Raw genomic sequence first — 26,450 nt, forward strand, 5'->3', positions numbered from 1 at the left:
TGGCTCTTGCCAGCTCAAATAAAAGAGTTTCAAATGTCCTCTGGAAAAAGTCCAAAATGTTGCACAGCTTCAGGAGAGCAGAGGCCTGCAGTTTGGAGTGGCCACGAAGAATACTCCTGAATGTGTCATTGCTATTCAGACATGGTTTACAGATATTTGTCTAAAAGGAGCCTTTGATATTGGGGCCCCACCACACATTCATCTTTTAGGTTTACATTGGGGTTTTTTTAGCATACCCTTGCAAGTTGGTCATACAAATGATAAAATCCAGTCTTTGGAAATGTGTGCCACGCAGGTATTCTCTTCCAAAGAGCCAGGATCAGCTACAAATCCCTATCTGTTCTTGAGTGCTTCAGCAGCATGCCCAAGTTTGCTGATATGGAATGTGTGGGACAGCCCTTATTGGTGGTTATGGGATGTTAAAAAGCAGTCAGGTGTCAGCGTTAGGTTCAACCAACAGAGGATATGTTGGTTGTAGTTTCATTAGGTGAGAGCTTCAAAATATTGTGAGTTCAAACACGGTTCTATTTCTCCTTTTCCTCACCCCCAATATTTGAGAGAAATGCAGTCAGATACATGTAGAGATGGCAAATCCTTTAATGCTCCAGTCTTTGATAAAATATTCAGTGGTTGTAGCGCCACAATTATTCCTTGCTGTGTTATTTTGAAGTTTGATCTTGTTTTCAAATTTGCAAACTCTTGGTATATTTTGCACATCTGCTGTTGCACTCAGGTCCAGGCTTCCTATATGTACCTGAGAACAGGATGCTGGGCCAGAGGGGCCTTTTGTCTGATCCAGCAGGGCTCTTTGTATGTCCTCATGTTGCTCTCAGCTTTGGTGATGTCAATTTTGGCAGCATGGAATAAATACTCCCTTTGTTTCCCCCTTCTGTGTCAAAAATGAACAGGTATTGCATTCCTGCTGCAGAGGAGAAAAAACTTGACAAAGTGGTACACACCCTGCTGCAAGCCAATGGCACTCCAGGGCTGGAAATGCTTGAAAGTAACGTCATGGTGAGTTGCTTTATGGTTTGTTATTATGCAGTTTCTTTCGCGGTGTCATGAACAGCAATACATTTTATTGTGTAAGCCAGGGGTAGATTTCCTTTCTAGATCCAAGGGCCAAACCTTGGTTAACCATCTGGGAACTGCATGCCCCTGGTAGATGTCCACACACACTCCTTTCCCGCTGCCAAACACACAAGGGCAAACACAGGCACACAGCTCCCCCTCAACTGACCTATGCGTATTAAGGGTGGAGATGGAGGATTATTGTCCAGCTTTGGGGTTTTTTCTTACTGCTGTCACTGCTAAAATTGGTAGGAGCTTCCAGCCAGAGTGGAAGCTCAGATTTATTGTTTAAGGAATACTTAGAGGGACTGATGTGGATTCATATGTTCTTAAAGGGAACCCAGTCCTATATGACACAAGGAGATATGTCTCCCCACCCCAAGGCTCCTTGGTCCTGCTGAGGTTTGTTTCCCTTTAAGCCAAGCTTAAGAGTTGGTTGGTTTTACGTAGTTGGCAGCAGAAGGATCTGCTCTGGGGTTTATTTCTGTAGAAGCATTTAGAGATTCAATATGACTTTTGCATGTTCTCCATGGCAAGTAGTAAGAGGTAAGCAAATGGAGCTGCCAAGAAAGGCACCCGCTCTAGATTTCCCCTGCTTCTTTCTCTCTCCCTAGATCTCCCCAGAGGTGCTGTGTAAAGAGGGGATCAAGGTGCACCGTACTGTACAGCAGAGTGGGCAGTTTGTTGTCTGCTTCCCAGGATCTTTTGTGTCTAAAGTGTGCTGCGGCTACAACGTTTCTGAAACTGTGCACTTTGCTACCACCCAGTGGACAAGCATGGGTTTTAAAACTGCCAAGGTAGGAGCTTGTGTTCTTAAAAACCCACCTCTGCAAACAGAACACCTCTGGTCACAGCATGTGTAGTGCTGCTTGATGCATTCATTAAACCTTTTGGGATATGGGTGGGGTTTTTTTCATACATAAAGCATCTAGACTTTGCCTTTTACCACTCAGAACTTGAGAAATCTCCATTTCAATGAAGACTGCATGGACTGTGTCACATATAACCATTCATAGGAGATGTCCTGACTCAACTGTGATTTGCATCAGTAACTCCTTTTATGTATGACTCGTTGGTTGAATTTGTTGCTAGGACAGCAGCAACAGTGCCTACTAGTACCAGTTGGGTTGTGTTTTGCAGGGGAAAGTCTTGGGGAGGTGAGTTGCACTTTGCATTTACTTGCACTTGTGCCCAGGGCTTAATTGAGAAGTTAAGGGACGGCAGGAATTGCACACTGACCTCTGAAGGGCCAATATGAAGTGACTGAGAAGAGATCGCTCAGGAAAATTTTGTGTTTCACACATACACTCTTTTGGTCAGGAAATCTTTGTCCCCAAGGATGACGCGTTAATGGGGTATGTTCATTTTTCTTTCCAAAACGAGTTATTTCATTGTATGTGTACTAACACTCTGGAATTTGTCGACGCAGGAGATGAAGCAACGACGTATACCCAAGCCATTTTCAATGGAAAAGCTGCTCTATCAGATCGCAACAGCAGAAGCAAAGAAAGAAAATGGGTCTTCTCTTAGTACAATATCGGCACTTCTAGGAGAGCTCAGGTAGCTAGAGTCTCTTTTGTTTTATCCTACTTGCTTCCAGAGTAGCTCTCGCGGAAAGTATAGAGAGTGTTGTGAGACGTCCAAGAGCATTGCTGGCAGCTGCTGAGCCAGCCAACCTGCTTGAACACTGCCACACATGGGAGAATAAACTTCCATGGATGGTTTGCTGTCAAAGCACTAGAGGACAGAGCAAAGTACTCCATACTACTAGCATTAGGTGATGACTTTTTTATCACCAAACAAATGAATCCATGTTTCCCAGTGTGCCTAATAATGTCAAGAGTTTTAAAATCACTGGCTAAGCCAGGAGTTCCTGTGCTTTTGGAAGCAGACAGTGTAATCTGTCTGTAGCATGAGGACAACTACACACCTTTTCTAAAGACACTGAAAGACCTGTTTTTAAATGCTCCCCAGCCCCTGTCCAAGGCAGGTTTGAAAAGCAGGGAAAGCTGCCATGTTTCATATGTAATGCTGTTCTCTTTTATTCTCCTACTATGTAGCACTGCTACCCACAACAAGTGTGAGACAGCTGGGTAGTGCTGGTCGGTAACATCTCGAATAGATCAAGAGAAAATCTGATGGCTGGAATCTACAAATTGTATTTAACAAAATTACTGTGTTAATGTGCAAAGAATGGTTAGAGTCTTCTCCACTATATGTCTGCCCTCTAAGTGGAAGACTTTTGAGGCTCTGCATGGAGCTTCTTCCTTTTTGGAGAGTTGATATGCACTTTTCCCTTTAACAAAGGAAAATTTGCAAATATCGAAAGAGCTGGTATTTTTACATCCATCCATCCAAGTGGTTCTCAAGCTTGTTCACATTTAGGTTGCTTCTTTTAAGAGGGAGATCTTCCAAAGGATATTTCTCCTTCTAAAGCCTGATCTTTGCTGCTGGAATAACTATGTTTTTTAACTGCAAATGTCAGCCTACTCTTTCTATTTTTCCTTTGCTTGATATGTGGTACCACCTTTTCCTTTCCTGAGCTCAGTTCTCATTTACTCACTGCTCTGGTACATGATGTTCCATCTCTCTTCCTGTCTGCTCAATGTTTTGCTTAGTTCCCTTTTAAGTGTCAATAGCAAGTCAAGTCTTGCCAACTGAGAGAGGGCCTACTGTAGGACAATGTTTTTGTCTCACTTCTATCTCCTCCTGTTTCCCTCCTTGGCTATTGGGTATGTTTAGCCTGGAGAGAAGATTGTTAAGGAGAGACATGGCAGCAGTCTTCAAATTTCTGAAGGGTTGTCATATGGAAGATGAAGAAGGCTTGTTCTCTGCTGTATCAGAGGGCAGGACTAGAACCAGTGGGTGGAAATGGTGGTGCAACAGATTTGGGCTAAACATTGGAAGAAACTTTCTAATGTGTAGAGCTGTTCAACAAAGGAAGAGACTGTTTTGGTAGGTGACGGGCTCTCCTTCACTGAAAGTTTCTAAGCAGAGGCTAGATAGCCATCTGTCAGGGATTCTGGAGTTGCATCCTGGATTGTTGATCCTGCATTGAGCAGGGTGTTAGACGAGATGACGTTCTAAGTCCCTTCCAACTCAATAATTCTTTTTTTCTACAGCGAGTGGGGCTGCTTAAAATGGTGCTTGGTCTCCATATCTCCTGGCAAATCACTTGGCAGCCATGTTTGCCAAATAATTTGATCTGGCCCAAGGTTTTTCTGTATCAGATTCTCTGTCTGGAAAACTCCCAATTTGTATACAGTGGTCAGACAAAACCTTAGATGGGATTTAGCCCATCATAGCATGGCAATTGCTATTAAAATCTCAGGCCTACATTAAAATGTTGCCTGCTGCTTCATGGCGTTCCTGTGAGAGGTTGCTGTTTTCTAATTATTCCTCATGTCCACAGGGAGACAGAGCTGAGGCAGCGGCGGCAGCTGTATGAGGCAGGCCTCCATTCGTCAGCTCGCTATGGGAGCCATGATAGCAGCAGCAGTTCGGGAGTGGATGGGAAGAAAAAGCCTCGAAAGTGGCAGCTAGAGACGTCTGAGAGGAGGTGTCAGATTTGCCAGCACCTGTGTTACCTATCTATGGTATGGAAAATCCCTAGAAGCTGGGAGTTCTCACTATGTTCTCTCCCCCCCCCGCCCGCCCCCCCGCAAAAAAAAATAAATCTCAATTACTGCAGTGCTAAAAGGCCAAAATGCATTTGGCCAAAGCAGTGTATGTATTTCAATAAAATATAGGTTGAAATCTCTTGTGAAGCACTGGTGTGTAGGAGACTCAGGATAGTTGAAGGTTAAGGAACATTAGTGTTAGTGCTTTTTAAGCAATATTGGACTGAAACATAAAACAGGAGAACTAAAAGCTTGATGATTTGTTTTGAAATTTTTATTGTCATTTCATAGTTTTCAAATCTTATTCTGACGCCTGTCAAGGAAACTTGACATGCTCTAGAGAATTTCTGATATGTTCTAGGATGTACCATTCAGTTCAAGTGAGGCCAGCTGTGCTTCATATCATCAGTTCAAAGAGGACAACAACTGATGTACAAAATATTCCAGATTCTCCAGCAGTTTGCACATTGCACTGGATGATTGACAGTGGTGGGCAGGGGCTCTGCCAGAGAAGATTCTCTGGTATTTTCTCATGGGAGAACTCCAGAATTACCTGGAACACCATTTGAAAATTGCTATTGTACTACAGTATGTCAGTTGTAAGCAGAAGCTGGTGATTTTTCACTTAAAAGAATGTGTGCCTCACTTCAGCTGTCTTCAGATATTCACTTTGGGGCCTGCAGGAACCTGCAGGTTTACCTCCACTCCCTTGTGAGATCACGCATGCTGGCAATATTTCAAATCCAATATGCAGTATGCTGAGTCTGAAGGAGGCCACTTCCACCCCATGTAGGAAATCCTATGCACAATGAAGGTGTCTTCCTTCTAATTCAGTCAATCACAAGCCAAATCAAGTCATGTCATTGAGGGGGAGGAGCTAGAGCCACACTTTCCACAGGCCTCTTCGCATATTCAGAATAAGTGAAGAGGGTTTTCTGGTTTTCAAGATTTGTCAAGGAGGTAGTTCAAATGGTTCAGTAAAAGGGAGCCTATTACTAGAAGAACTTTAGTAATAAACTATAAGACTTCTCATTGCAGACCAGCAAGAAGTTGCAGAAAATAGTGCATAAATAGTGAATAAAGCTATCTTCAGAATTTAGTACCAAAATAATTGGCTTATGGGACTAATAAATTAAAATCATGACTGAAAATGTATTTTCCTGACACAATATAAAAGCTTTTCTGCCATTTCAAGCCCAAGGTAGCACTAGTGCATATATGAAGGCCACTTTTGAATGTCAGCGTGGGATAAGCCATTTATGTAGAATTACTCATTTACAAATAGAGTGGTTTTCTGCACACCACTGCAAACTACCAATACATTTTGAAAAGGTCTGCAGTGGCAGAGAGAAAATGTGCCGTCAGTGAACCATGCCACATACCCATCTCGCCAGATGGTAGCATCTGCCACATGAACAGTGTTGCCTTGATGTTTACATCATTCCTTAGCCTCTGTGGAAGAAAAAGTTCACCTTGGCTCAGTTTTGCTTGGAAGAGCTTAAGAATTGCAAAGTTTAGTTTTTAATTCTGTTGCTCATTGGGATTTGATTCTAAATAGGTGTGTCCATGAACACTAACAAAGTGATTGGGCATATATCAATTAATGATCTCACCATGGTTATTACATTTGCCACACCAACAGTAGTAACAAGTGGTTTCAACGTTTGAATTTTAAAAGTGAATTCACCCACAGGCTTAACAAACAGGGATCACAGTTGTGTGAGACTTCCAGGTTAAGCTTCCATATAGAATCAGGCTGTTCAGGAAATACTGATCTGTGGGTTATTAATGCTCTTGACCTTTTAAAAAATGTTTGCAGGTTGTACAGGAAAACGAAAACGTTGTCTTCTGCCTCGAATGTGCCCTGCGACACGTAGAAAAACAGAAGTCTTGCCGAGGACTAAAATTAATGTATCGCTATGATGAGGTTTGTATAATAACTAATAGCTCATAGGTTGGAAAAGTTTACATTTTTGAAAATTGAAATTTGATCTTACAAATAATTTCAGGTATATTGGAAACCTGCTTTTTGAGTTTCAATTTTATGGGCACTTTATTCTTGCATTTAAAAGGTGTCCTTAAACATGTAGTTTTTGTCCTGTATTCCATCATTATATGCAGACTAGTAGGTATGTAAATGTTAACCATAGACACAAGGTTTAAGTGAGGACTTTTTGTCATTAGCAGAATGCAAATAATCTGTGGTTCAGCATATATGAATGAGCTCTGGGTTCATGTGTTCTCCCTTATTTCTATTTTAGATTAGTTTGAACAGCATGTCAAATTGTGATTAAAAAGGGTGGATTGTTTTTTTAAAAAAGCCAAACTTCATAAAGCACTGATTCAACAAGTTAGTTAAACAGAATTGTTCCATTCCTCATAGTTGTGCTGGACGATGTGAGAGGAGTGTTATATCTAGTGCGTGGCCATTGTTGGAGCTTATTTGCCACAGTCTATTAAGGCTTCTGCTATCTAAACTCATTTTTCTTTTCCTTCTGAAATAGGAACAAATTATCAGTTTAGTCAATCAAATCTGTGGAAAAGTATCTGGCAAAAATGGCACCATTGAGAACTGTATCAGCAAGCCTACACCAAAAAGAGGACCTCGGAAGAGAGCAACAGTCGACGTGCCATCATCAAGACTTTCATCCTCCAGTTCATCCAAAAGTGCTTCAAGTTAATCATGAAGATGCCAACACACACTCTCATTTTTGTCAATTTTATATATATTTTTTGTAATTATTATATCATAGTTTGGAGTACTTGCTGTAGAATACAAGCTGTCTTTGCACTAGCTCTAAAGAAGATTTTCTTCTGGTTTTAGAGAACTAATTTTGTTTTAGCATTAAACTGTTGAATTTTATTTTATTTTTATTTTTTACTTAGGGTAGTTAGATTACAGCAGGATTTTTTTTAACTGCTGTACATTCAGTTTTGAAAGCAGCAAGGGGCTGATGAAATTCATTTGTATTTGTCCCTCTGTCTGAAGCTACAAAGCCTTTTTTTCTTTTTTTGGTAACTGTGAAAAGGCTTTTAAACTCTTTTTTTGATAGGTTGAAGTTTGGCGTTTTATAATTTGTTCTCCAAGTCATGTCAACAGATTTTTTTCTAGAGAGAAAAGGGATAGGAGACAAAACTTGAAAGAAATTGCTATACTTTTGGCTTGTATTCTGTAACAGGCAGGATGAGTTTTGTACCTTTTTAAATTGGAGAATACACACTTTTCTTTGAGAGGTTATGGCAGCTGAAGATGGACTTAGTTTTCTAACTGTAGGCAAAATGGGAGATTTGGAGAAATTGTTCTCTGTTACCAGCACTTCACTATGCATCTGTTCGAGGAGGAGAAGAAAGAGAAGAAAAAGACTGCCTGCCTTGAGGAGTCATGTGAGCGAAAACTGTGCCTGATTTCATTAGGAAATCCATTCTGTTATGTTTTGGTGCTGTTGGCTACTTTATCAAAAACCCTTCAATAGCATCCTTTTAAAATGATTGAAGCCATAAGTGCTTCTTGTCATAGACGTGCAATCTTTAACATTCCATTTCCATTCCACTGCTGTTTTTCATACCTTTTCACAGTCAGCATTAATTTTGTTTTGAATTTTGTTTTGTTGTTTGATCACATTTAGAGCCACTAGCAGATTTGCATATTTCTTTTGAATGTGAAAAATGCATTTGCTCTCATCTTGTCTATTTTTTTCCTTCATGTTGTAACAAAAAAGAAATCATACCTTTTGTACATAAGCCTGTAAATTGTTTTAAATACTTGAGCCTTTTCTTGGGAGGGTGGGGAAGGGTGGCAAAGAGACAAGATGAAGAAAAGCCTTACGTTTCACTTTCTTCATCGGATGGATTTGGATGCTTACAGGGTTTTTCTTGTAACATTTATAAGTGCTGCTTACATCACTGAACAACAACAAAAATAATAATGGAGTAGTTGTTGCCCTTTTCCAGTTGTGTGTACAGTATGTGTGGAATAAAAAAGGGAAAATGTTTTCACAAACTCTTTTGTTTCATAATTGAATTCAAGACCGTAGAGCTACCCATATTGCACTGAGCTTGCCAGTGGTGACTGTCAGGAAAAGTCTTATAAAATACATATTGTCGGTTGTTGCAGAAGACGAATTGTTTTGGAATATTTAACAATAACATACAGAGTCGAGTGTTTTCCAATGTGGTTGTCCGGTTTTTATGGCCTTGCTGTGTACTTTTTCCTTCTTGACAGTAAACTTCTGACTATGGCTTACAGTTTGACATTTAATTTATTAGCGCTGCTCTGCTCTCTTTCCTTGTAAGGAAAGACTTCATGTTTATTGCCAGTTTTGTTTACTTTTCAGGTTTGTAATACAAGGTTTAATAAAAAAACCACACTTTTTGGACACTTTGTCTTTCTTCTGAAAGAGCAGTAGAGATTAAACTTCAAAAGTGAGGGCCATCCTTGTTAGGAAAGATGCAACACATATAGCAGATATTCCCAACTTTCATTTATAGGTACATTATTCCACCGAACTCAAAGAGAAATGGGCTTCTGAGACTTATGTCGAGTAGTCAACTATTTGGGAATAGCTGCTCATTTAGAACATGCCCATAATCTCTTACATAGGGATAGCACAAGCATGTTGGCCTCATGCTGTGTGCTACAGGTAGTAAGTAGAAAGCTTCAACAGTCTTAAAGTTAGAATAGTGCACTTCATCAGTCTTTCAGTATCTATTGTGAAGTGAACAAAGCAGCATGCTTCTACATCCCTTATCACAAATGAGGCTTATCCCACTAAATGTAGGACAAAGCAACAACAGGACAGGAGCATGGAATCCAAGTTCACATACTTTTTCAACTATTCAAGTAGTTGCTGATCTTTTTCTGCTCTTTATAGGTATGTAAAACATCAGTAAGAAAGCATATAGATTTGTTTCTTACATCTGGAAGGTCACATAATTGGAGGCTATTCTTCTGTCTAAACAACAAACATTTACCAGTCTTTAGCCACAACAATTAAGACATGCACACTGGGACAACAAACATGGCTTCTGTGTTATGTTCCTATGGAGGATTTTAAAAGGAACCCTTACAACAACTTGTTCATTGGATAACCCTTTATATACAAGTTTTACTGTTCCAAAGCCAACACTTTATTGCTAATGGTGTGCTTCAAGAAATTTTTAATAAAAATCAGTATTCATGACTGTCAAACTCAAGTTTTATATATGGTAATATTTTTCATGATAAGATCGGAGTAACAAAAGCAAGCTCAAAATACTTCTTTACTCACTCATTCATTCCAGGGTCCTAATTCCTTTAGAGCACCATGATAACTCAATTTGTTGGCGAATCACTCTCATCACTAACATCAGAAGGGCCTTTCATTTCAGTATTTACAGCAACAAGGGCAGTGTCTACTTGCACATCTTCCTCATCGGACTGGATCACAGGCGATTCTCCTTCACTGGCATCTTGGCTGGCAGAATCAGTCCAGGCTGAAGTTGAGGAGGACAACTCTCTCAATGCTGACTGGGTGGGAACTTGAAGACTGATTTCATTTTGACCAGAACTGTTGTCTGATCCTTCAAAATAACAAGAAAAGTCAGTGAGCTAGGCTTATTCATTTGTTAGAAACCCATTATATTACAACAATTGGGAGACTATATGCTTTAGGTGTTTTGTACAAAATAGATGAGAGAAAGTAAGAAAGCATTTGAATACGTGCTCCAGAAATGGCACTGAGTTTCTCAGGGTGAAAAAGAAAGTGAAGAATAGTTGCATACTAAAGCATAAAAAGCTGTGTGCACCACTCCTTGTAATGCCTGACTAATAATCCAGAACAAATGGAGCACATAAACCTCAGTCTAAGACATAAGATGTCAGGAAAGTAGCCACGATAAGAATCTCTGTTTTATGAAAGTATCCTTGAACTAGGGCTCTAGTTCAAATTAAGCCTCCAGTTTTTTGTGAAATGAAAGATGTGGGCTTCTTGCTGAATCCTGCATCTTAGTGAACCTAGCTGGTGATATGTATGTTTGTTCAGAAAACAAATGGGAAATGTGATTGAAATCAACAATTTATGGTACATCTTTTTTTCTTGGTGATTTAAATCACCTAAATTTAATACGTATCCACCCTGCTCGAAAACATCAATAAGTACTATTTCTTTTTATGCCAGTGCAACCAGATCAAGAATGCAAGAGTTCATTTTATACCTATCATAGGAGATGACATAGTACTGTCCTCTCCTCCTGAATTAAGGAAGACATCTAAGGCTTCTTGGTCAGACATATCCACAAGGTCCATTTGTTCCAACATGTCCACATTTACTTCCATAGAAGACATGCTTCCAATCGGCTCTGCCATAAGAAAAAGGTAAACAAGTAAACTTGAAAATCTAACCCATATATGATCACTTTTGGAGAAAACTATGGCATGAATTAAGCATACTGGAAGATAACATTTATGGTTAGTGAATAGGCAACCTTTTACCTTTATTTTTTTAAAAAAAATACTTGCACTGGATTTACAGATTTATTTTCTGAAATTCATGTAATGGAACTATTTCGGACTTCATACCCAAACTCAGGATGATGCAACTTACTTTTTAAAAAAGATTTTATCATTATGGGAGAGGTAAGTAAAACTAATCATAACTGCCATTACAAGAAGCTAACATCCCAATCTCAAACTGCTATTAAGAGGTGGCTTAATTTCTCCAGAATTAACCCGGAGACTAACAGAATGTGCTAAGTTGTGATAGAAGCCCCAGAAGTTTCAGGCATTGTAAAAGTCCTTTGTACATGTGTAGTAAATCCTACTGTGACAACGAAGGTGCTGGAACCAGGGCACTTGAACTGTGGAAGATCAACAGAATCCAGCTGGAAAAGTCTTAAACCATTAAACTTACTGCAGAACCTACAGCTTTCATACATCTATACAGTTGCTATACCACAGGCCTTCGGATTTGGCTGTGTTTTCTTCCATACAATTCATCATTGTGGAGGAAAACAGCAAAACTGCAATCTGTCACTTGTTCATGTGGAGCAAGCAACTGCAATATTAGAATTTATCAGCCCTCATCCCACCCACTGGTGCCCTGCTGTTTCGAGCTGCAATCGCAGTCCTGCATATAGGACAGTCCTTTGCCTGCTGTTACATTCTTAGAAGCTAAGTGGGTCTCATTCTGCTCACTGGTTGAAGAAGAGAATGCTCAGACAAGCAAGCCAATATGACCTTATACATGAAAGAACAGGATAGAGATGTACTGAAGGAACTAAAATCCTGCTTCCTATTGGGATCTAGCTTAAAAATTACACAGAACCTTTTCAGTACTTGCCTCGTCTTTCAGTTATTTGCAGATAGCCTGTGGAGAGATACTGTTCCATGTCCTGCTGAAAAGCTTCTTCAAAGAACTTTTGCCGCTCCTTTAGCTTCATTTGCTGGGTATGCTCCATAGCCAACACCTTCTGTGCATGCTCTGCATCAAGCTCAGCTGCAGTAGAGAAATATGCATTAAGCCTGAAAGATTCTCATTTCAGTGTTTTCAGAAGCATTTATGTTTTATGCATCCTGCTTCCCAAGGAAGTAAACTCTGCAAAAAAACTAAACCCAGTTGACAACTCATTTTTAAAGTTATTTCCTTAGGCATTTAAGACTAGTATTTTTTTCCATTAAAAAGAAATACTGAAGAGCACTTGCTTGGCGAGGAGCTTCTGAAGAACACAAATGCACATCCCAATATATTATCTGTCTGTGGCTGTAAGGCAAATGAGTTAAGGACTTCAGAAATTAGGGACAAGCCATTTTGTAGAAAGAGTAAAACTGAGAAGTAAACACACTCTTCTTTGCCATTGTGTTATATAAGCCAGTAGTGTCTGTATTATTTTACGTAGACTAAAAACCACAGAGCTTGTCCCATGTAATGAGCAAATGTTAGTTCTGCTATGATGCAGAAAGGCAACTCTATTGTAATAATAGGCCAGGAGCTATTACTAAGTATAGAAATCTATTTATTTGCCCCTAATATTGCCTGGCAGTTTTGAATTTTAATGGCAACATCCATTTTCTTCTATCCCCGAAATAGACATAGCAGCTAAGCAACAAATGGAGTTTATGTAATATTTTACCAAGCCTCTCTCCACTCCCAGTTAGCCTTTTATGTTTAAATTGATAAAGAAGGTTGCTGTCAACTTTGCAAGTCTGTTGTTGTAATCGATTCTATAGATTGGTGCCTATGGCATTTATAGATACATTCTTTCCGAAGTGTGTTATGAGGACACACAGTTCACTTGTGTATTCCCCCAATGTGATCTTTGGAATGTTTTGATTGTTTTATATTGGTTTGTTTTAATGTTTCATCTATAATAAAATATTTTTAAAAAAGCAACTGCTAAAGTGTCAACAGTATCCTAAAATGTAATATACAAAGCCTACACAAACAGTATGTGGGATTTACCTGACTTTACCATTTCAAAAACATTTAAAATGATATTGTGCCATTTACATACATATAACGTAATTATAAAAGTTGCACAACTAAAATAGTATAATAATCATGAGTTGCAAATACCACCAATCAACCAACAAAACCTGCTGCTCACTAACTGAGCAGCCTATGCACAGCCACCACATTTCACAACTACATGAGTAGGAAAGAAATAGTTACATGAAATACTTCATTACTGCAATTTTCTCTCACTGTTTTGTCACCAGATACACCTTTGCCTTGTCTTGGTGTCAAAGAACTCTGAGGAAATTTTCTGGTTTGGTTTTTAGAGTCAGCTTTTTCTTAGCTAATTCTCTGCGGCACACTCATTCAACTTATTCATGTTATATTCTGTCCAGAGTCCTATAGCTGTCTACGTTTCAAGTTGCTGAGGCAACTTCTTCCTTCCCCACATATAAGTCTGCATCATAAAATATGATTATTTAGAATTGCAAAACAGCCAGAAATATATGTAGGCTCAGATGGCATATACTGCCTCACTGACACTCCTTTGAATAACACCAGATAATTGTTCATGGACTAACATTATCAAATGGCACTGGGGAAGACAACTACTTTCCACCAATTTTCCAAGGAGAGGCTTTCAGCTAATTAGCCTGCAATTTTCAGGATCCTCTGATGAACCCTTTTAAAAAATTGGTGTTAACACTGGTCACTTTCCAGTCCTCCGGTATGGAGGTTTATACTGGGGAGAAGTTACATATTTCCATTAGAATATCAGCAATTTCACAGGCGAGAACTCTCAGGACGATGCCATCCGGAATCAGTTATTATCAGTTTTTATTTTATCTATTAGGCCTAGAATGTCATATTTCATCAATATTTTGCCTCAATTCTTCAGACTACCTTCCTTCACAGGTTAGTGCAGGAATGCAAATAATTTGTTCAGCATCTCTGCAATTTCCTACTTTAGCACACCTTTGACCCCCTTTCTCATCCAAGGGTCCAAGCCTCCCTAGACTATCTCCTGTTACCAATATATTTAAAGATTTTTTTGTTGTTGGCCTTAGCGTGCTCCTCAAATTCTTTTCTAGTGTCCTGTATTGTCTGCTTTTGCCAAAGTTTGTTCTTCTCATTTGGGCATTTTTTGAGGGAAGCCTTTTTCTAAGAGCTTCCTTGAAAGTGAATCATGCTGCTATCCTGGTGCCTCTGGAGGTACATTCCAATATATAGCATGAACAAGTCTAACCAGTCAGTTCTCTATGTTCTTTGCATATTAAATCTTTTCTATAGGTTAAAATGAAAAGTGTCAAGCTGAATCGGTATTGCCTACTATTTTCTCCATTAATTTTCTTCCAATATCCTTCTGCACAGAGGTATGTCTACCACATACGGCAGAGATCTCATTTAAAAAAATGTTTCCAGCAAATAAAAATGCAGTTACTGGTTTTACTCATGGTTACTAAAGTAACATACCATCTAGTTGCCATTTTATATCAATTTCCCATTCTGTTCACAAATATTCCAAAAGCTCCTGCTTGGATATTATCTCCTACATCTTGCGCCTATCTAACCTTCAAGTCTGCAGCTTATTCCATTTCACACTCCATTTTTAATAGAATTGTACACATTTTTAGACAGTAACAGTGAAATCCTGTATATGCCTAGTCAGAAGCAAGTCCCATTGAGTTCCATGGGGTTTATTTCCAAGTAAGTGTGCAAAGGACTGCAGCCTCTGGGTGAATTCCAACTGTGGCCACCACTGGTGTAACAGAACTTCCTATGCTCCCCTCTGCAGCTACCCCACCATGCACCAAAGTCTGCTCCAAAGACTTGGAAGACTCTTCAGAGTAAATTGTGGGAGGGGAGGGAATGGAGAGGAGAAATATTGTTGTATGAGCAGAAGTCCACTCCTGTAATGTTGAATATCACTCTAAATGGTTTTTTCATATTACCACTGTTTCCCATACTGTGTCTTTTTTTCAAATGATTGAGAAAATCATCTGATATAAGAACTCTACGTTTAAAGTACTCAAATTATTGTAAGATATTTTACCAAATGCATTTTTACCCTGCTCTTCAGCCAAAAATGTTCCCAGAGCTACTAAATAAAAATCAAAAAGGTCCCTGTACTCAGGCATATAATCTAACAGACAGAACACAAAAAGGGGGAAAGATGAGGGAGGAAGCAGCAAACCTAGCACCAGTTCTTAACACAACAGAGTTCTTATGTAATGACCAACGTGGATAGGAACTGCATAGCTGCAAGAAGAGCCAAAAGGATATGCTCTCTTAGCACTGCCGATGAAAGCTCACATCTATTTTTAATTTCATTACAACTTAGCACTCTCTTGTATATTATTAGATATTTATATCTGTTTGTATCTCTCTGCCAGTGATATCTAACTGAGCTTGTTTTTAATGGTGAGTGGAACAGTTTCAGTTAAACAGACAAAATTAAGAATCTGGACAATTGCCGCCATTAGTTGTCTGACAGAAGAGAAGACCAAGAAAGCATGATGCTAGAAAGCCATACAAGAATTAGCAGCCAAGCAAAAGGATCATCCCAACCCAATTTCCCTTGATTCTCTGAATATTTAAAATAAAATAGGACACGCTGTAGCAGATGCATTATTGCTTTTCAGTAGTTAATCCCATTTTTTCATCTGTACAGAGGTGAAACAGTTCTGATTTTTTAAGTGCACCATGATCTTTCTTCTATAGAATTTCCTTTACACACAGAGAGTGGACTTGTCACTGTCCCGTGATTTGATCCTACTATAAATAGGAATGCGTTTGCAATAGCAGGGTACTGATCAGGCAGAAAAGATCCATGCAAGTGTGTGCATTAAGAACCAGACAGGAACTTGATTCCTCATTGATTAAGCTTTCCCTGACCAGTAAGAATAGGCTGTTTTGTGTGTCTGAATTCCTGAAGGTATTGTAGTGTTTTTAATATGCTTTTATACTACAGTTTTATTAGTTTTATGTTGTATTTTTCTTTTAACAACCTCAATAGTGAGTAGGCTGAGCAAGCTGTGTGTTATGACAAACTTGTTGTATACTAAGAAGAGACAACTTGAACATATTGAGCATCATATGAAACAGCTGCCATCTCACAACTACAGTTACAACCTTGGGAAATGTTTTAACACCTAGCAGGTTTCTTTGATGCATAACGATCTGCACTGCCCATCCAAAATTGACTGTTCAATCATTTTAAGTACAGAAAAATAAACTATGCAGCATACATATTTAAATCATTCTCCTTCCACCAAGCCCCATGACTGGGCTGTTTGTTCTGCTCTAGAAATGCACATTAGCAGCTGGGCTGAACTCCTGCTGATTCAGGGAATCATTTTCATACAAAACTGAACTGTTCTGTGGCAAGTTGCAATGAAGCAAAAATATCTTGATTAAGTGAGCAGGTATTGGTGGTACAGCAATTGAAACAGCACAGGCAGCTATACACATTTAAAAAGACTAAAGTGTAAGAATGTCATTAAGGCCTTTTGCCCAAAGCACAATGAACTGCTTGCTTGTTTGGTGGTGGAAGGTAAACACAGGTTGATTATTTAGCTGAAGCTGTACAAGTAATAAATGCAAGTATCCTGTCAAAATATTGGTGCAGGTATGAACAAACAATTCTCCAAGACTTGTTAATATCTGGCAGTATAATGCCAACTGTAAAACATTATGAAAGAGCATTCAACTGCAATCTCACTTCATTTGTTTATGACATCTGTATGCCACCCCTTAATATAAAGTTCTCTCAGTGGTTTCATTCTCATGCCTTTTCATGGAGAAAGTCATCAATCATTAGAAAGATAATAAGAACAAGACCAACTGATACTCTGTTCCAGCACTGCCTAGACAGTATGTTAGGCAGTTGTCTCTTTTGAAGCAAACAGTCTTCTGTCAACAAGCAATCAGGTACAATTAATGTCCCTAAGGTCAGTGCTGCCAGGCTGCAATCTGGCAATCTTACTCAGCAGGCAATCACACTCAATTTCCTCTTCCATGTATATTTAAAGAAAGCTTTCCTCCTTAACAATTTTTACTCTCTCCGACATGAAAATAGTTGCTCATTCCCATTCTCCAAGCAAGCAATTTCATCTAAACACAACTTCTCTGTGTGAGTTCTCTCAACATGTCACTATAACCTTTATTAAGCTTATCTGGGGACAATGGAAGGTCCTGCAACATGGGCATAGCCAAGGGGGGTAGGGGAGCAGCTGCACCCCCAGATCAAGTAACTCAATCGAAATACTTAACTAATTGACCAATAATGTCAGTTCTGCTCCCCTAACGAAGTCCGGCCACCCCCCTAAAAAAAATCCTGGCTATGCCCAAGTCCTCCAACTTAGTATATAGGGAAATTCCTTGCACACAGACTGTAAACCTTACTAATTGAACTTCTATGTAGCATCAATGGGCTACATCAGTTTAAGTCAGGAGGCAGATGAAATTTACCTGCTTCAAACTCCAAACATTGTTTGAATGAGAATTATAGAGTTTTTAGCGGGAATCATCCAAAATAATTACAACATGATAGCACTGAACCATACCCAACCCAAAACATTAATATTTATAGCCATCCTATTTCTTGAACACAACACACAAAACACAAAGTTCAAACTCAAAATTGCTTTTCAACACAACATAGCTTTCCCCATGAAACTAACTGTAACAAAATAGCAAGCACTATTTCCACCTGAAAGCAGTCACGACTCACAACACATCTGTGAAACTTACCCTCTGTAACATTACTGTTCAAGATATGAAACAAAAACAATGCAATTGCAAAGAAGTTCTCCTTGTAGTAAACATACTACTTTTAGGTAGTTCCCTACACACCTATTTACTTACTTATACTAATAGCATCAAAATGTTTTACGTTGCTGCAGACCACCAGAATCAACACCACCAGTGAGCACATCTAGATACTTCACTTTGCTTTGTAAAAGCAGCTGGAGGAAGCCCATCATTCCAAATGCACTACCGGAAATATTACTATAGTCAAGCGGAAACAAAGCAGTCAAGAACTAAAGACACTAAAAAAATGTAGAAAGTGCAGAGATCAAAAAAAGCATCTAGAGAAAGATATTAAATTCAATACATTTAACTTTAAAGTATCAAAGCTCATATGTACTTTAGATATACTGGTAGGTTAATAATCCAGTGCTATATTTAAAATCTGAGACATTTCCATGAATTCTGTCTTTGTTTTTGCAGGATGGGGACAAAAAAATCACATAACTTTAAAGTCGCAGCTGGTCTACAAATTTATGTTTCAGCAGCTGCTCTCTGCTCCCAATGACCTCACGGATATTTTGTATTGTTCATCCAAATGACAAAAGGAAAACCTGCAGTTCCTAGAATTTGAGACTTCCTTCCCCCACATTAAAATATATCTTCTATTTTATTGAACTGAAATTGAATATATATATATATATATATTAAAAAATATATAGGCTCTGTGGTAAATGTAGACGGGCCCCAATCTTCTAGGCTTCGGCATCAAAACACTTTGACAGGTGTTATGGTGTCAGTTAGAGGGAGTGGGCGGGAACAACTTCAGTCAGAATTACTCACAGGACATCTCCCACTTGATTTTTTTCTAGTTGGTTGTAATTCTGCACAGGAATAGATATGAACTGAACTTGGCCACTGGTTCATAGGATTGGAAACAAACTGTTGCTGAGTTCTTGAAATGGGGGGCGGGGGCTTCTTCATAAATGTTTTGAAGAAACATTGTATGGTGTTAAATGTCTTTATCATACTGGTTCATGTGGGATAACCAGCCCTATATAACGAACATGCTTAATTCTAATTAATGCATAAAGGGTTTAATACCAGTAAACTGTCCTGTCAAGCTTAGCTAAGTCAATTCAATCAAGCCTATTATTGTTCTTCTCCAATCTACCTGGGAGGTTCAGCGTGTGAAGAGGTTTGAGCTGGTTGCTCAAGCTCAACCACATGGCTCTCCCAATCCGCTCCTGAGTTCCTATAAACAATAATTTAAGAACTTTCACCACTATGGAACTAAACTAAGTTTTATTGCCTGCGGAACTTTTCTGAATGCTGGATTGAAAAGCACATGAATCAGACCTTTGGAGAGTTTGTAAGTAAACTATTATTATCTTCCCAGACATGGTATTCTTCTATGCTAGGGGCAGAAGGAAACTTTGGAAAGCAACATTTTAAGGGGACATTTTGGAACTCACTTGGAGGGGCATAGTTTAAAGGTCTAACCACCCTATATTTCCACGCTGTTGCATATTCTGTGACTTTAAATCTTTAAATTCATATGTTCATACATTAAGCAAAGACTCTGGAACAAGCAGAATGGTACACTTGCAACCCTAAAGATGACAGGATCTAATGCTACTACCTCAGTGGATTGGACTACGTGGAAAATCATCAACTGACAACGGCCTCTTTCTTGGGCCAGTTTGCTCCCAGTCAGCTGCACAGTAACTGCTATGATTTTCTGTTTCCTATCTATTTATTAAAATGTTTCAACAGTTTTTAACAACTGCATTTTCTCCCTAAGTCTCTCCCAGGTCCTATTGTTGAGGTACAAATTTAATTACTATGATGCATTACAACCTCCCCAGAGCTTTCAAAATGATTTTGTACATGTCTTTCCATCACTCCCTCTAGTGCTGCTACTGCCACCACCACCAATGAAAATCTACAAAATCCCAAGTTTTTGAATATATTTTTCTAAAAAGAAGCAAAAAGACTCTTGGCAGAGCTGTCATTAAAGCCATTTAAGTCTGCAATAATGTTTCACTATCCTTAAACTGTTGTGGCCATTAAAGCGAGATGAGCACTGCAACCCCAGAGTCGTCCGCGACTGGACTGAATGGTCAGGGGTTCCTTTACCTTTAAACTTTAAACTACATCAGTTATTCAACAACAAAAAGTACATAAATTATCTATTTGCCAACATATTGCTTTCTGGAATGATATTTTTGAACTAGATAGCATTTGAACTAGATAGCATTAGCTGAGGCAAGAACACACACACAAATTCTAAGCTGCAGCTGTACACCTATTTTGCCTTAGGGTATACAGTGTACCATATGTCATAGCATAAAGAAGCCACAATCACAGCTGCTTCTTAGCAGTGATATAAACTCTTTCCACATTTCTTACTGACCTATATCTAGAGAACTATGTCCAGTTCTATGCCCTCACTTTTCTCAGAATCATGTAGATTAAATGGATTTTGTAAATACTGATATCATGAGCATTGGTATTTTCCTCCATTGATGATTCATTGTTATTTATCATTTCAAGAGTTTGTAGACTGCAAGCACTTTGGGCTGCAATTGATAATTGACCACACAAATGGCAAAGAAAACAAAAATATAGTGGATTAAGAGTTCAGGTGTAAGTTTATCTCTGACCGCATGGAAAACAGAGATAAAGCAGAAGATAGGCAACATCTTAGGCACTCCCCTGTAAAAGGCATCAACTTGCAAAAGAATCAGCCAGCCATGAGATTTCAAAGCTTTACCTACTGACTCATAACAAACACATTCATCTAGCTACTATTCAGCAGCACTCCATTCTGTCAAAGAACTGCAAGTTCTTTCCTAATCAATACAAACAAGCCTTGCACAATCTTGTTAAGATGGGGTTTTCTCCACAGTCCATTTGAAAAGATGATCTGTCTGTAAAATCTGTAAAGAATAGTCATTAAAGTAAACTAAAAATGTCAACCTACACTTTCCAAGTCCACATTTATAAGCTATCTTACTGTGAGAAGTTACCCTTCTGAGTAATACCCCTCCCCACCTTCTCACTATATAGAAGGGTCTGGAAACTTCTGTTTCAGTGTATCTGAAGAAGTGTGCATGCACACGAAAGCTCATACCAAGAACTGACTTAGTTGGTCTTTAAGGTGCTACTGGAAGGAATTTGTTTTGTTTTTACTGTGAGAAGTGTTACTGTGAAACAAACCTGTGTCCTAAGCAGTGTCTGTTAAATGTGAGTGTTAGTAAGATTTTAGCTGTCTTCCACATGCTTCTCATTCCCCTTCTTTTTCCCTTCTGTTAAAATACCTTAATACATAAATTCCCTTCAGCATTTGGGTACCTCTAGTGAACTGGGCTACAACCCCAAGCACTCTTATTAGGGAGCAAGCTCAATAAACATATTTTGGATGTTGCTGTTGATCATTCCTCTGACATCCCCTTCAGTCACAGTCATAACAGACAACAACAAAAAAAACCCTTTAGTATTCTTATGTTGTAGTAGTTTAACTTAATGCAATGAACACATCCATGTAAGTGGCTATGCTGAAGAGGCACCCCTCTACCCTAGCTTTTGACATCTGAGATATGTTTTCTCAGGACCCACCCTATTCATGTGACTGCAATTTTGTTTTAACTGTTTTTATTATTGAATTTTAAATTGTTGTAACCTGCTCTGGGACCTGCTGATGAAAAGGAGACAATAAACTGAATCATAATCACCATCCCATAAAGAAAGGATGGAAGTCACTCACATTGTGTTAGTTGCAGATTAATTTTTGAGGCTCTTTGGTTCTATTAAAATTAATTTTTAGTCAGGTTGCATAAAGAAATTAGAGTATGTGTTCACAAAACTCAAGTAATCATTTGGAAGATCAAATTTACTCATTTTCACGAATTCATTATGTTTCACTAATTTTAAGAGTCTGATGTTAAGTTTTCACATTTACGGCTAATGATTCCATAGCACTCATCACAGAATACTCATTTACAATACAAGTGATGTCTTATTAAGAAGGCCCAAAAAACTCTGAAGGATTATTTCGAGATAAATATGAACACTACGGTGGAAAAAAGAACTATCTGGGACGCAAGCAAAGCTGTGATGAGGGGGTTCTTGATACAACAGAACGCCGTAAAGAAAAGGACACAAAATGAAAGGAAAGATAAGATCTTGCAGAAAATTTAAGAATTGGAGAAGAAATTAAGATCAAATCCGAAGTCACAGCCGATTCTGAGAGAAATTAAACTATACCAAGCACAATATTCCAAATTGATAAACCAGGAAATAGAATGGAAGATTAAATTAATGAAACAAAAAACTTTTGAATCGGCGAACAAATGTGGGAAACTGCTTGCTTGGCAGTTGAAGAAGAGACAGAAATTAAATACAGTTACAAATCTAGAAATTGAAGGAAGAAACATTCAGAACCCCATGGAAATTAGAAAGTGCTTCCAGAGATACTTCAAAAAATTATACACTCAAGGGCCGCAAGATGAGGCTGAGATTAAACAATTTTTGGAAAGAAATGGACTAACAAAGTTGTCACAAAAAACAGATTAATCCTGAACAACAAAATAACACAACAAGAGATTGAACAAGCCATTCAGAACATGCAACTGGGCAAATCTCCAGGGCCAGATGGCCTGACTTCCAAGTATTATAAGACATTAAAAGACTATCTGATCCAACCAATGATGGAGGTCTGTAATGAAATTATGGAAGGGAAGAAGGCGCCGGAATCGTGGAAGGAAGCTTTTATCACATTGATACCAAAATCTGAAACTGAAAAGACACAACTCAAAAACTATCGTCCCATCTCCCTTCTGAATGTGGATTACAAAATATTTGCAGACATTTTGGCAAGTAGACTTAAAAGAGTTCTTAATGAAGTAATTCATAAAGACCAGGCAGGCTTTCTCCCAGGTAGACATATGTTTGCCAATACTAGGAATATTATTGACATTTTGGAACTTTTGCAAACAGACATAAATACAAAAGCAGTGTTAATTTTTATAGATGCGGAGAAGGCCTTTGATAATATTTCTTGGAAATTTATGAAGGGAAATTTGAAAGAAATGGGAGTGGGACGGGGGTTTGAGAATGGGATTGATGCAATATATTCAGAACAAAAGGCCAAATTGATAGTTAACAATGTGGTTACAGAAGAGTTCAAAATTGAAAAAGGAACACGACAAGGCTGCCCGATTTCCCCTCTGTTATTTATCTCGGTTCTGGAGGTGCTCTTGAACATGATCAGAGGGGACCGGTTGGTGGAAGGGATTCAGGTCGGAGCGAAACAATACAAACTTAAAGCTTTTGCAGATGACCTAGTTTTGACCCTGCAGGAGCCAGAATCTAGTATGAAAAGAGTATTACAATTGATTCAGGACTTTGGTCGGGTGGCGGGATTTAAATTAAACAAACAGAAAACCAAGGTGCTGGGAAAAAATTTGACAGACAGAGTCAGAACGGTTTCAGAGAGAAACAGAACTAACTATGGTTAAAAAGGTAAAGTACCTAGGGGTAAACATAACAGCAAAAAATCTGAGTCTATTCAAGGATAACTATGAAAAATGTTGGTCTGAAATTAAGAGAGACTTGGATAGTTGGACAAAATTGAAGCTTTCTTTGTTAGGCCGAATTGCTGCTATTAAGATGAATGTATTGCCAAAAATGTTGTTTTTGTTTCAAACATTACAGATTGTGGACAAAACGGAGTGCTTCCGGAAGTGGCAGAAAGATATATCTAAATTTGTCTGGCAGGGCAAAAAGCCCAGAATTAAGTTTAAGATATTAACAGATGCGAAAGAAAGAGGGGGCTTTGCCCTGCCGGACTTAAAGTTGTACTATGAAGCCGCAGCTTTCTGCTGGCTAAAAGACTGGCTACTTCTCGAAGACACTGACGTACTGGACCTGGAAGGTTTTAACAATGCTTTTGGTTGGCATGCATACTTATGGTATGACAAAGTTAAGATCAATAAGGCCTTTAAGAACCATATTGTCAGGAAAGCAGTGTCTGGACAAAATATAAAGACTTATTGGAAAATAAAACCCCAAGGTGGCTTTCACCTCTGGAGGCTAAGGCCCGAAAAAGACCCAATATGGAGGCCAAATGGCCAAAATATTGGGAAATATTAGAAAAAGATGGAGACAATCGGAAATTGCAGAGTTTGGAGAAAATGAAGGATAAGGTGCGAGACTGGTTACATTATGCTCAGATTAAAGAAGTTTTTAAAAATGACAAAAAGTTAGGGTTCCAGGTGGAGAAATCGAAGTTAGAAACAGAATTGTTAGAACCAAAGACCAAGGTATTATCTAGAATGTATAACTTGCTGTTAAAATGGAATACACAAGACGAAATGGTTAAATCGGCTATGATAAAATGGGCACAGGACATTGGGCATAACATTATGTTTGAGGACTGGGAAAGGTTGTGGACCACTGGGCTGAACTTCACCGCATGTAATGCTCTGAAGGAAAATGTAATGAAAATGATATATAGATGGTACATGACCCCAGTTAAACTTGCCAAAATATACCATTCGTCTGATAATAAATGTTGGAAATGTAAAGAAAATGAAGGAACATTCTTTCACCTCTGGTGGACATGCCCTAAGGTGAAGGTCTTCTGGGAAATGATATATAATGAGCTGAAAAAGGTATTTAAGTATACCTTCACTAAGAAACCAGAGGCCTTCCTTCTGGGTATTGTCGGCCAGAAGGTGTTAAAGAAGGACCGAACATTCTTTATGTATGCAACAACGGCAGCAAGGATTCTCATCGCAAAAAACTGGAAAACTCAAGATCTACCCACACTGGAAGAGTGGCAGATGCAGCTGATGGACTATATGCAACTGGCCGAGATGACTGGCAGAATCCGTGATCTGGGAGAAGAGAAGATGGAGGAAGACTGGGAGAAATTCAAGATGTATCTACAAAAACATTGTAATTTGGTTGAATGTTAAGAAGGATGCTAGATTATAAAAAATTGGCCACCACTAAATTAGATTTAAATTTGATGATAAGTGAGACTAAAGAAAATATAAAATTTTTTTGGAAGAAGTGCTAGATTATATTTGAATGAGTGGACATGAGATTGTAAACAAGTTGATAATTTGTTTGGAAAAAAATTTTAACGATGTAAATGGGAGCGGGAGACGCGAGGGAGTCCAAAGAAGTGATGAAATTGTTGTGATAGAAGTAAGATCGTTTATTATTTGTGCATTTATATTTAAAAACTTTAATAAATATTTATAAAAAAAAAAAAAAATACAATACAAGTGATGTCAACTCCATGAAATAAATAAAATAAAATTTAACCATGGCCCTCTGCGTCAAGGTGTATTAACAACACAACCTCCTGTTCTTAACAATTTGTACATTCCTACTGTCACCCTCATCAGGGAGATGAGAGAAATAAGAACCCATTTCTGAAGAACAACACTAGGATTTACTATCAGTAATGGGACAGAATATACTTTTTTAAATGACACACTTTAGAGAAGGATTAAAGCAAGCTATTATTAACAGAAATATAATTTGAATTAACAAAAAGCTTTCCAGAGAAACCAGAACTAAAGAAACATAAAAGATGTATAGGTGATGATCTGTCAACATACTAAAGATTCTATTTGAGAAACTTACTTTCCTATTTCAGTTAAACCTCACCTGGTTATCTGTATCCAATTCACTTATTGTAAAACTAGCATTTCAGTTCTTTAGAATAACATAATAATATGATGTACACAGCTACATTTGTATTTATAATTAATTTCCCCAGATAAACAATTCTAGCAATTATTCTCAAGAGTAGAACTCATTTCTTCCATCACAGCCCAAATGAGGTGACCTACAGAGCACACCGTAAGCTACGTCTGGTCTCCAAGCCTTTTCATGGGAGTCGGGACTCAGGAGAACTACCGTATTTTTCCCTCTATAACACGCAGATTTTTTCTCCTAAAAAGGAAGGGGAAATGTCTGTGCGTGTTATAGAGCGAATGTGTGGTCCCTGGAGCCGAAAAACCAGGCAAAAATCAAATCGCGATGCTTCAAGGAAAAGCGAAACCTGAAAAGAGGAAGCGGCTGCTTTCCTGCATTCTGCCTCAGGGTCTTACTGCCCACCCTCCTCTGTTTCGTTGCTGTGTTTGCTGAAACGGAACAAAGAGCAGGGAAAGCCCCTCCCCTCCAGGCAAGCTCCGGTGCTGCTGGGGGAGAGGGAGAGAGAGGGGGGAAGGGAGAGAGAGGGGGAGGGGGAGAGAGAGGGGGGAAGGAGGGAGGGGGGGAGGGAGGGAGGGAGGGGGAGAGAGAGAGAGAGAGAGAGAGAGATGGCTGGCTGGCTGGCTGGCTGGCTGGCTTGGGTGGGGGAAAACTTTTGCCTTTCTTTCCTCCAACCGGTTAAATCCCTCTCCTGCATTCTTAGCCAGCTGCTTCTCTGCACACCCCTCTAATGTCCCTTCTTTGTTTTTCCTTCGCTCCCCACTTAAAATGTGGTTACAAAGCATAGATCCACATAGATCCTCAGGATCCTTGCATTGGGTCACCCCAAATTCACCATCAGATCACA

General features: G+C 38.8%; 2 protein-coding genes across 5 annotated transcripts in view; one reads left to right on the plus strand and one right to left on the minus strand.

Annotated features, from left to right (window-relative positions):
- Window positions 1-8,691, plus strand: part of JARID2 (jumonji and AT-rich interaction domain containing 2) — a 190,667-nt gene extending 181,976 nt beyond the window's left edge. For 2 of the 3 annotated variants that reach the window (XM_081873349.1, XM_081873348.1), the window contains exons 13-18: window positions 909-1,014; window positions 1,686-1,868; window positions 2,501-2,631; window positions 4,484-4,667; window positions 6,511-6,618; window positions 7,196-8,691. In XM_081873349.1, coding sequence (XP_081729475.1) covers window positions 909-1,014; window positions 1,686-1,868; window positions 2,501-2,631; window positions 4,484-4,667; window positions 6,511-6,618; window positions 7,196-7,372 — 889 coding nt within the window. In that variant the 3' untranslated portion in view covers window positions 7,373-8,691. Of the gene's footprint in view, window positions 1-908; window positions 1,015-1,685; window positions 1,869-2,500; window positions 2,632-3,131; window positions 3,714-4,483; window positions 4,668-6,510; window positions 6,619-7,195 lie in introns of those variants that run through there. The other variant, XM_081873350.1, reaches the window with a different exon arrangement.
- Window positions 8,692-8,931: 240 nt separating this feature from the next.
- Window positions 8,932-26,450, minus strand: part of DTNBP1 (dystrobrevin binding protein 1) — a 45,514-nt gene continuing 27,995 nt past the window's right edge. For both annotated transcript variants that reach the window (XM_081873449.1, XM_081873450.1), the window contains 3 exons: window positions 12,008-12,163; window positions 10,884-11,027; window positions 8,932-10,250 (listed from right to left, as the gene is read on the minus strand). In XM_081873449.1, coding sequence (XP_081729575.1) covers window positions 10,003-10,250; window positions 10,884-11,027; window positions 12,008-12,163 — 548 coding nt within the window. In that variant the 3' untranslated portion in view covers window positions 8,932-10,002. The remainder of the gene's footprint in view (window positions 10,251-10,883; window positions 11,028-12,007; window positions 12,164-26,450) is intronic.

This window comes from Podarcis erhardii (assembly GCF_964252035.2).
Source record: "Podarcis erhardii genome assembly, chromosome: 8".
Lineage (NCBI taxonomy): Eukaryota > Metazoa > Chordata > Lepidosauria > Squamata > Lacertidae > Podarcis > Podarcis erhardii.